Here is a 12,436-nt window from a genome sequence, read left to right as displayed (position 1 = left end):
TTAATTATAGTAAAATAAAAAAATAAACTTATTCATCATAACATAATATTAGGCCCAAAAGATTAAACCGGATGCATCTACTAATAAAAAGTTATGCAATAAAAAGGAAAAACTAATTAAAACCAAACTAAATATTAATATAATCTAGTTCAATTTTTTTTGTTATCTCAAATCAAACCAAACTCAAACATGTTTTTAATGGTTTATTCAAATGTATTCTTAGCTAAAAGTAACACTCATAGTAGACTGTTACATATGCTTATACTTCGAATGATTTAATAATTATATCGAACTTGACTTCCAATTTATGCGGTTTACATTCATGCATATTGAGACACAAACTAATTCTTTTTACCGTTTTAAATATATATTCGAAAAAGAGACATGACCTAAATCCTTTTATATTGTATTATGTGATGTTGTAATGTATGGTTTAAATTAGAGCTGTCAAAACGGGTAATTCGGCTTTATCCGGTCTGGCTCACCATGGGTTGGTCACTTAGTGAGTCAACCCAACCCGACTCATTTATTAGCGAGCCAGAAAATCTGAACCCGGCTCGATTCACCACGGGTTGGTAGGTAAACGGTTTGGCTCACTAGCCCATTTAATTACAATTTTTTTAAATAAAAAAAATTACAAACTTTCTATATTCAAATTTAAACAAATTTCACTCTCAAAAAATGATGTTAAACTGAAGACAATTCAAAATAATAATAAAAAGTACAATATAATTCAAATGTCATCCAAAAACAAACACAAAAAACCTGCTCCTTGAAGAATTTCAGTGAAGAAGTGAGAGTGACAGCACCGTAAATGAGAGCAATTTCTGTGAGAGTGATTTGTGAGAGCAGAGGTTACTTTTTGGTATACACAGTGAGTGAAGAGAGTATTTTATTTTTTAGGGTTTCATAAATAAAATAATAAATTAAAAAAATAAAATTAGGTAGGTGGGTTGGTGGGCCAACCCGGCCCATCATGGGTTTAAATGAGCCGGGTTGAAATCTGACCTGCATGAAAAAAATCAATTTTTTCAAACCCAACCCGGCCCGAACCCGTGGTGAGCCACGTTGGCTCGCGGGTTGTGACCCATTTTGACGCTCTAGTTTAAATCGTTTTAAGTTCTTTAACTAAAAAAAATTAATTTAACGTACTTTCTGCCGCAGGTGTAACAAGAGTTGTATAAATTTTTAGAAAAAAAAATGTTTACTTTTCTTTTAATAAGTAATTAGTAAAAAAGGACAACACATCTTTCATACTCATAATTGAAGTGTTATTATCCAATTTATATTAATATTAGAATTCTTTCAATTTTTTCAAATCCAACCCGGCCCGAACCCGTGGTTAGTCGGATTGGTTCGCGGGTTGTGACCCATTTTGACGCTCTAGTTTAAATCGTTTTAAGTTCTTTAACTAAAAAAATTTAATTTAATGTACTTTCTGCCACAAGTGTAATGAGAGTTGTATCAATATTTAAAAAAAAAAATTGTTTATTTTTCTTTTAAATAAGTAATGTAATGTACTTTCTACCACAGGTGTAATGAGAGTTGTATCAATATTTTTAAAAAAAAAAATTGTTTATTTTTCTTTTAAATAAGTAATTAGTAAAAAAGGACAACACATCTTTCATACTCATAATTGAAGTGTTATTATCCAATTTATATTAATATTAGAATTTGACAGTTTCGTGTTCTTGTAAGAACTTAAAAAGTAGAGTATTAGAGTTGATAGGTGTATTAAAATAATGAGATCGAATATTTTATTATAAAATAACTTCGTAGTATAAATAAAATTTTTTAAACTCGTCTCATTACTTAAAAGACATTATATCTCTAGAACTCTTTCTCATTGCTTCCTCTCACATCTCTCTAAGTGTTTTTTTTTCTTCATTTGTTTGACAAACAGAGGTGCCTAGACGATCAAGGCATCAAGTCCTACGAAGCTAGCCAACCAATTTCTGTCTTAGAGCAAGTTCCTCTAGGTATTTCCTTGCGGTTCAAGTAATTAGCAGGACATTATTTGAGTTAGGGTTGTTTATAGTGAGGTAAGAGAAGCTAGACCTTGTCTTAGTTGTGTTTATATTATAAATTTGTTATTTCTATGATTTATAGATGTTTTGGTGAACTTGGTGTAATTGGGTAAATGTTATCTATGTTAAATTGATGTTTTGCTAATATGGTATTGTGTACAATTGGTGTGACGAAATGCTAATTTTAGATACTATAGTAATTGTGTATAATAATGATATTTCATTGTTTAGAACTAAGTGCAAGTCGTTGTTGATAGTATTGGTTAAGTCATTTAGGTTTCAAGCTTAAAAGAAAGGGGTTTTGGGTAGTGAAATTTAGAAATAGGTACGGAAATGTTATGAGAAGTGATTTGGTATGTCATGAGCTAATTTGAAACTTGTTTGGAGGGTTCAATGGTTAAAACCTGTGTGCAGCAAAAAGAGTAGCCTATAGTGGTTGTTGTCTAGTGTTTTTAGTGTAAAAAGAGGGTTTTGAGTAGTAAAATGTTTAGGTAAGTGGTATGTTCTGTTTTGAAAGGTTAGAAATATGTTGTTACAACTATTTGGACTTGTCTAAGAACTAAAACCAAAAAAATCTGTTATGAAATGGTAAATGGCTTCATAGGTTGAGTTTTTAGCCCATTTTAGAGGCTTTAAGGGTTGGAAATGGAAAGTAGGATAGCTAGGACAAATCTAAGGTTTTGGAAAGTACTAACAAGTGTATTTGGACGGGTTTATGTAGGTTGTAAACTAGTTTGAAAGTTTAAAAGTGTAAAATTGAAATTTGATAGCTTGTAGAAGTGAAATTGGGTTCTAAAGGTGTCAAGTTAAGTTATAGTAGGATTTCTAAGTTTTCTCAAGGTCTATAGGGTCTTAGGGGTCTTTAGAAGTTGGGGGTGAAGTATCCCAAGTTTGGTTTTCAGGTTTGAGCTACTGTCATGGCATTGAACGCCAATTCTCCAGCGCTTGGGCGCTACTTTTCTATCTCGTGGGCGCTGAGCGCTACCGCACTAGGTTTTAGGTTCTTTTCAGGTTTTGGAAATATCAAATTTGGGGTTCTGGGTATCAATTTTGGACTTTCTTTAAGTTGTTTTGGAGATTTTAGACCCTTCTGGGTTTCAATGTTGTTTTCCTTACCTAAATGTGAGCATCAAAATGCCATGAAGAAATTGTGTTATTGTGTGTTTTCTGATGACTTGTACGAGTATTTCTATTTCTTTAATGTATGATAAGTAGTCTCATGTATTGGTGTACTATGTGAATGTGTAGTGATCTAAATGGTTTCAAAGTATGGAAGAGAGTTTCAAGGAGGAACTTCTCAGTGATGGTTTCAAGTATTGTAAGTATGAATATGGGAAGCTCACTCTTAGAGTTCATCTTGACATTCTAATGGTCACCCATTCTGAAATAGAGAAGGGTGAGGCATGCCGTTAGAATAGCATGAGATCCTAGTCTAAAGGCTTTACCTTGGCCTAAGGAGAGTGATAACAGACTAAATTTGTGTGGTAACTAGAACTGGACCAGCTCTTTCACCACAACAAGTACATGAACTGTCATAACTCAATATTCATACTAATCTAGATGATCAAGTCAAATTGTGGTCATACATAAAATGTTTGCTTGGTTTGATGTATTGTGTATATCTTAGGTAAATGTTTAACATGTATTGATATGTCTTTAATTGTATATATTCTAGCTTATCCTTCTAGTTGTGTGTTTATGTATGTATGTCTCTTTTAGTTTATTTTCTTTACTCATCCTGTAGATGTAAGCATAAGAAGATAAGATTTCCATAAAACAAGCACTAGATGGAGAAACCGCTGACGTGTAACCATCTTAGATATTTTTCTTGTTTATAGTTTTGGTATCTCTAATTTGTATATAAAATGAACTTTTATAATTATTTTAGATGACGGTAAATGTTACCTTATTTTCCTAGTTTTATTAACTGTTTATTTTCATGACTCTTTTATATAATTTATTACTATATTTTTGGAAAGTTACAGTTCTAATATATACCTTTATCAGAAAGATTATCAACGAAAAATTTTAATTATGCTTAAAGAATCACAACATAAAACCTAATTACCTACATTTGAGTTTTGTGGATCCATATAGCCACGAAAACTAGGATTTAATACGAATTATCTAATTTGTTTAATAAACATATATCTCACGTGTCAACGGTGTCCATTGAAAGTTGAAAAGAAACAGAAGCAGAAAAATATGATAACTCAATTCAAATCGTGCCATAATTCAACGGCAAATTCACTTATCATATGGGTAACTAGAATAATCTAAAAAACCGAAAATAAGGTTGCATTAACTGTACAGAAGCGTAAATGAGTATTTGAGTAATCAAATTATCGAAACTTGAGAGACGAGGCTAAGAACAAAAGAAGCTTATAGGGAAAAACAGCTTTTGTTGTAGCAATGGCCTCTTATACTTACCACCCTCAAACGAATTTTTCTATGCTTGTGGTCAACGTTGACTTGGGCACAGCACCAATAACTGTATCTTTCTTCTCACCATTCTTGAAAATCATAACAGTGGGAATGCTTCGAATTCCATACCGAGTTGCAGTTGAAGGGCTCTCATCTGTGTTGAGTTTGTAACATTTGAGTTTCCCAGTATATTGCTTTGCAAGCTCATCAATTATAGGGTGAATCATTCGGCAGGGACCACACCACGGCGCCCAGAATTCAACCAGAACAGCAGAATCAGATTCAAGTACAAGGGATTGCCAATTTGCATCGGTAATAGGAGCCACTGTAATTCACAATAACAGTATTTCATTCCAATTAGTATTTCTCTCATCCTGGCAAAACTTTCAATTGGTATTTTCTCAAATATGCAAAAATTTCTCTTGAAATGAACGGAAAGAGGTTGTACCACAAGAATTTGATTGCATTGTAGTGATAATGTGCTGAAATGGGGAACATGAAAACAATATACAAAAATTCACAGACAGACCAATAGAAAACATAAGTCCAAACAAAACAATCTAGTTTATATTTGTTGATTAACCTGTCATGTGATCCATGTCCGGGAATTGACAAGTTTTAAGTTGGTTAACTAGGGCCTAATACAACTCTCTTCCTTGACCTAGGCTTGAAACTAGATATGAAACTGAGTGTTGCAGCAATAAGTATGAAGGAACTTACTGCCAGAAGCATTCACTGTCTATTCTGTGGTGGTGAGACTATTTTTTTCTCCCTAGAGTGGGTGTTCCCTCCTTGTTATCAAGATTTTATCTTTTATCTTGGTTTTAAGGATATCAATAATCAGTTAATCAGAAGGATATAAACTACCCGGATTTTCACACCCCTTTCTTTATTTTCCACAAAAGAAACAAAAAATTATTGTTTTGAGATATCTTGCACATCTTTGGGACCAACTTGAACATCCTGAACTCTGGTCAGTATCTTCATCCTTCACCCGAGTCAGAACAATTTCTAGATCACGTAGTGTTAGTTTTCAAGCCATCCCAGCTCTGCATAATGCTGAACATATCATAACACCGACACAACGGTCATCGGCAGACCTTGCCATATCCCCCAATGGACGATCCAGAAACCATAGGGCAGAGTTTAATCTGTCCTTACGTTGATTGATAAGAGAAAAAAAAGACACACATTGACAAAAGCAAGACCTTCTTATTAGGTTTATTCAATCAATGCAAATGAAATTCCCAAAAGAATAAATTTAAGATAAACAACTTTGGGGAAATAAAGTTGGTATAAAGTTGACGAACTACTGAAACGAAAATCAAATTTTAATTGGAAAATAATACCTAACCCCATTTAGGATACTACAGTTCAGTTTGTTATACATGAAAACTATATATCCCTAGCATGTTACTTCACCCATCAAAGACCAAACTAATTGATGCTTTATCAATAAACTCTACCTAAAATGGATCTGCCATTGCCGTACATCAACGAATGTATCAACACAGCTAATAGCTAGATGAACTATTGACACTGGTGCAATGCAAAATCAGTATTTCTAACACAGCCTGCCATTTTATTACATCTTTTAACATTAATCCAAGATCATTCCCTTCTGAACCCAAATTTCCCAATGTCAATGTACTCCATAAATTCAGACAAAGGAAAATATCAAACATCAATCAGTTAAGTGAAAAATAATTATTATATTTCAACAATTAGTATACGTTCAAAACTACTTTCTAAGCCAAGTTTTCGGATGGCGTTATAGTTCAAACCCCAAGCCTTAAATCATCTCAAAAGTCTAAAATTATTTTACACATGAGTTCATTTGTAAGATTTTCAGACTTCTTGAAAAGATAACTTTTCAATTCCACAACTAATTTTAACTCTAGAAAAATTATTCTTTGATTTTAATTTCAACACCAAAAGTCAAACGATTAAGGAACAAAATCCCACATTTTTTATTTTAATTAATTTATTACCGCGAAAACATGAGCCACTGCCAAAAAAACGTTGAAGTTCTTTCAGTTTCACTGTCTGAAACTAGATCAATTCCATTTTATTCTTATATTTTAAGAAAAGAACATGCATCTAATAGCTGTTAAAAACGAAAATATTAATTTTTAAATTACGATTTCAAAACCAAAAAATATACGCCGAAACAAACGAAAAAAGAAGAAAAACTAACCATCGACGACGGCATCCTGAGCCTCGCACACAACACGCGCGGCGTGTGAGGCGACTTTGGGAGCGGAGGCTGCCACGAATCGTGCGACGGTTGGTCTGAGTCTGAGGCCGATGCACTGTGGGAGCTTGGCGGAGGTGGGGCGAGCGGCGAAGGAGGAAGAGGCGGCGGAAGGGATGCCAACGAAGGCGAGAGAGTCGAAGAGTGTGGCCATGGTAGAAGGAAGCAGAGCTCTGAGTTGAGATGTAGTGAGTGTGTGACAAGAACAAGAAAGAGAGAAGAGTGAAGTGTAGTGATTTCTTGTATGAATGAGGGATGAGATCACAAGACTCCTGTCCAAATGTCCTTATTTTTTTTTCTTCAAAACAGAACAAATAAATAGAATATTTAAACTTTTTTTATTTTTTTAAATAAAGTTTTAGGTAGAGGTGTTAAAACGGACCAGGTTGACTCGACATGCTCCCCATTCGTTATCTAGGATGTGTTTCGATGGTAAGATTGAGGAGAAATGAGGAAGGGGAGATGATTTGAATAAATTTGAGTAGATTTGAAAGTAATTTTTTTTTTTTTGTATTTTTAAGTGGATTTGTGAGTAATTGAAAATGGATTTAAGAATAAAATTTATGAAAATTAGAGTGAGATTTGATTGATGTGATAGATTTAAAAAATTAGTTAAATTGGTAGAAATTAAAGATCATCAAAATACCTTTAATTATTAAAGTAATACAAAATAATATTAGTTATGTTAAATTTAATTGTAAAAATATTTATAAAGAGTACAAAAATTAAAAATAATTATTAAAATTAATTTTTAAAAAGTAAAAAAAATTAATTTAATAAAATAAATTTATTTTTAAATGTAGTATTTATTTGTAATCTAATTTACCATTATGTAGTATGAATTTATTTATTATGAAAGTAAAATAAATTCATTTTAAGCTAATAAATAAAAAATGTAAATATTGAAGATTATTATTATTATTATTAACTAAGTAGAGTTATACGTCAATAATTTCTATCTCTAAATATTAAAAAAAAAAAAAGCCTAAACCTTGTTTTTTTGTGTTGTAGACTTTTTCTTTTATTAAACCCATCTTTTTTTTCCTTCCATTTTTGTAGGTTCAGCTCTACCACCATCTGGGTTGTCTTCGTGTTCCTTCTTCATCCATGGACCTAAATCACACAACACTTGTAACACAAAGTAAATGAGTAAAAAGCCATTGAAACAAAAGATCACATACATATAAGAGAAGGTTAAAATAGGTTTTTCACAACAAATCATCGCAAATCTCTTCTCATCAGCAAAGATGAATTTAGCTTACCATCCCGCAAATCCCCTCCCTTCCTTCTTCTCAAATCCCTTCAAACGAACATGAAAAGTAACTTCCATCCATCCTCGCAAATCACTTCAAATAGTAGCATCCCTTAAAACGAACACAACATTAGTCAGTCAATTTAACTCAGTTTATTTACTAGTGAGTTAGAAAAATTCGAACCGGCCCGACCCACCACGAATTGATGGATAAATGGATTGACTCAGTTAATTATAATTTTTTTAAGTAAAAAAAATTACAAACTTTTTATAATTCAAATCTAAACAAATTTTATTCTGAAGTCTCACTTCTAACACGAGTGTTTAATTAATTTTAAAAATAAAAAATTTAAATAATTTTTTCAAACAAAAAAATAATAAATATTTTTAGCAAAAAAGAATAATAAATATTTTTTTATAAAATTAAAATTAAATTTTAATAAATAAAATTAGGTAGATTGGTTGTGGGCCAACCCCGCCCACCATAGGTTCAATCCGTATGAACCCGATTGAAATCTGACCCACATGATTTTTATTTTCGTCTTTCTATCTTTAACTCATTTATTAATTCATTTATGTCTTCTTTAATTCTCTTTAATTTGGGAATTAATTTGATTCTATCATCTTTTAAAATGAGTTAATTAATAAATCAATAAATGAGATATCATAAAGACAAGAAGTATGTTGATTGACAGCTTAGAGAAGAAGAATGAAAAGCAATACTCACACGATTCTATCTCATTGACAAAAAGAAATTAAATGGGAATACTTTGACAAAGATAAAAATTATTTTAAACAATCAACAAAATGAAATTTGTAACAGGGATTGAATTAAAAACTCAAACTCAGTTATCTTTCCTTTCCTGAACGATGTTGTGTTATATTGATGTTGTATTCACTTGAAGAAAATAATTTAAGAGAAAAAAAATGAATTTGTATATATTTAAAAGTAAATTATGTATTTTTTTAAGAGATTTGAGACTAATTAAAAATGGATCTAAAAAGAAAGTTTATAAAAATTTGTGTGATTGGACTGATGTCATAGATTAAAAAATATTTTAATGAATAAAAAATAAAAATTATCAAATTATTTTAATGATAATAATAACATAAAATGATATTTATAAATAAAATATTTTTTCATAAAAATAATTTAAAATAGTAGAATAAAAAAATTAATAAAACTATAATGGGTATAATTATTATTATTATTATTATTATTATTATTATTATTATTTATTACTAATTAAAACATATGAACCGATCTATATCCATATTCTTATTATAGTAAAAATATATAGTTTTATTATTTAATAAGTAATTAATTAAAAACAAATGAATAATTTTATTTTAACTATATACAATTTAAAAAAGTATATAATTGTTATTTTAAAAAAAGTTATTGTAAGGACCTTATAATTTTAAGACCAACTGGATCTTAAGTAAGGCTGCCAAACCCATAAGGCAAAGGACAGTTTAGCCTTAGGAGAGGGGGGAGCTTCTCCTTATTCTGATTCATTTTCACAGAAGTCATTCTCTCTAAAACTCTCTGCCCTAAAATCCTCTGTCTTCTCTCTGCAATTTCAGCTAATTGAACCGTTCGTTTTTTGATTGGGTGCTGTCAAATTGCTCTTGGCGTAGAGGGCTTTGATTTGGACCGAACATTTCTTCAATCTGCCTGGTAAGTAGATTTCCCCTTTTTCTGTCATTGTTCTTGAGCTTATGGCATGCAACTTTTTTTGGGTTGCGTGTAGCTAGTGGCCTTTTCCCTTTATGATTTCCACTTTTTCTAACTCTAAGAGTTATACTCAACACCACTATGGTGACTTATAGATATTGTTGAGTTCTTGTCCTATGAAGGGCACTGTTAGGAAATCTTTCACCTAGCTGTGCTGTGAAAACCAGGTAAGGGGAGCTAATTATTTTTGTATGAATTTGTTTTATAAAAATATATGCATGTGAATGTTGAACTGGTGTGCTCTTGTGAAACTGTTTTATGACTTTTATTGTATTGGGGGTTATAACTAAAACTGTGAAATTGTGCATGTTGTGATGTGATGAATTTAATCTGTTTTGAATGAGTTTAATCTCTAGAGATGATGTGTGCTGATTATTATTTCATTGGGATGAGTTTGTTGGCTGAAATTGATCTTGTTTGAAGGTCTAGAGTAAGGGTTCTGTAATAGTATATATATGGGTATTAAATAAGTGTACAAGTATTGTTTCAGAGTATTGTGAGAGGGGGGTAAAACATAAAAATTGGGCGTTTGAGGTTTAGAGCACAACAAACTAGTTTAGGTAACTTAAATAAATTAATTAAAACTGGTTGAGAGCCTTTCTTTGTTGGTAGGATAGAGGGGACTTAAAAACCTGAGTTGGCACATCCCTAATCATAAAGTAGCCCTGGCCTGGTCCAGTCAGTTGTGACTAGTCATATGTGCTAGCACCGAAGGTGAGTCTGATGCATTCAGACATCTGAACCCTCTTCGGTGACCAATTGGGTAGTGACGTGAGGTTGGGAGCAAACATTCTGCGATAATGAATAATTTAGCAAGCAATTTCATAATTAAGAGAGAATTGTAAGTTATTTTGAGGCAATACGTATCATAATATATTATATTATTATTGTACAGGTTATATATATATATATATATATATATATATATATATATATATATAAATATATATATTGTTAGCAAAAATTTAAAGATGGAGTTTTGATGATGTACAGATTTGCACAATACAAGATCCAAGAAGACTATTTGAAGATCCATTACCATTGAAAAGCTTTTGTAATAATCATATTTGAAGTATTGTTAAGTAAAGATGTAATAGGATTTGATTCATGTACTCTATATGTAATTAATCTCTGTTTAGAATAAAAAACAAGTTGTTTTAGTCGATTAAAACTTGGTTTAATCGATTAAAACGAGGTTGGCACAACAAACCCAAATGGCTCAGGAATAATCGATTAATTCCTGCTTTAATCGATTAGTTAATCGATTAAAACTAAGAATAATCGATTAATACTAGCCGTTAGAGGTTTCTGATTTGAAAAACTAGCCGTTGTACCCATTTTAATCGATTAACACTAATATTAATCGATTGAATGCGTTAAAATGGCCAGTTTCAAAAAAATGGAAGAGTATTTGCTTGAGTCTACATATAGGCTCTCTTTATCCATCAAGAGCAACTCTTCCCTTGTGCTCTAAACATATGAAATCATTGTGAACAGTGTGTTATTGCTTAAGCTAAAGAAACTCTTGTCTGGAAAGCTGTGAAGTGCTACTACGGTGACAGAGGAATAACTTGTTCATCCTTGGTGCGTCTGAGGAGGTGCTTGGAAGAGGATCATCCTTCGTGAAGTATTCGAAGGAGGTGGTCATCCTTTGTGAAGACTCAAAGGAGGTGTAAGTTCATCTCTTGTGGTTTCAAGAGAGGTGGTATTCTAAACTCTTACAAGTTAATTTTCTGCGTGACTATTAATTGTAATTGTTTTGTGTTTAGTGAAAAAGGTTTATCTTGTTTTTGAGATAAACGACTGGACGTAGGATCCTTGTGATCTGAACCAAGATAAAATCATCTGTGCAACTTTTCTCTCTTCCTTACTCTATTTAATTCAGTTTAATTATCTGCTTAGTAAGTGAATTTGAGAAAAATACTAAAAGGCATGAAAAAAATAATATAATCAATTCATCCCCTCTTGGTTTGTTATTCCACGCTAATAATTCTGTTGCAGCGATTCTAATTAATATATATATATATATATATATATATATATATGTATATATATATTAGTTTAATATAATATAGGTATTTATATAATTACGTAGGTTAATTAATTATATCAATATAATATAGTTTTATATATAATAATAGATTTGTATAATATAATATTATAATATTATAATATTATAATATGAATGTTGGTTTAATATAAATTAAAAATGTTTCTGTAATGGTCTAATAGAAAATTTATAATAGAAGTATAGTTTAATATAATTATTATAATATAGCTGAAGGAAACAGGGTTTTATATGACATTGGAAATAAATTGTAAAAGATTATGGTATTGATTAACTTAGATTAAATTAGGGGGTAGTTATTTTTATAATTTGTGATTGGTGAGTAAGGTATTGTTGAGATTATGTACATGTTGATTGTGACAAAAAATATATGATTACAAAGTGATGAAAGTATGATCCAACTGGTAAACTAAGTTCCATATGTGCAAAATCTCTTGGTGAGATTCTTAGTGTTTTAGAATAAAAGTAGGAGCTCAGTCTTGGGGGTCTTCTTGACGCTCCAATGGTCTTTCTTCTCACGTAGAGAGGACTGAACCATGTGGTGAGGAGTAGTAAGAGGTCTTAGTCTTGGAGGCTTCCATCTTGCTCCAAGGCGCAGAACAGACTAACCTCGTGAGTGTGGCAGGACGGGGGAGCCCAGGGCGGTGGAGCCCAAGGCGGTAGAGCCTAAGTA

At 31.5% G+C, this 12,436-nt stretch overlaps 1 protein-coding gene across 1 annotated transcript; it reads right to left on the bottom strand.

The window, feature by feature from the left end:
- Positions 1-4,213: 4,213 nt before the first annotated feature.
- Positions 4,214-7,008, bottom strand: LOC106755572 (thioredoxin 1). Its single transcript, XM_014637748.2, has 2 exons — positions 6,649-7,008; positions 4,214-4,776 (listed from the first exon to the last, which is right to left on the bottom strand). Exons 1-2 carry the CDS (start codon positions 6,857-6,859, stop codon positions 4,463-4,465), a joined length of 525 nt encoding a protein of 174 aa, XP_014493234.1. The 5' UTR covers positions 6,860-7,008; the 3' UTR covers positions 4,214-4,462.
- Between the last annotated feature and the right edge of the window lie 5,428 nt (positions 7,009-12,436).

The sequence above is a fragment of the Vigna radiata genome, chromosome 2 (assembly GCF_000741045.1).
Source record: "Vigna radiata var. radiata cultivar VC1973A chromosome 2, Vradiata_ver6, whole genome shotgun sequence".
NCBI lineage: Eukaryota > Viridiplantae > Streptophyta > Magnoliopsida > Fabales > Fabaceae > Vigna > Vigna radiata.
Note: the sequence above shows the minus strand (reverse complement) of the source record. Positions and strands in the feature narration are given on the sequence as shown.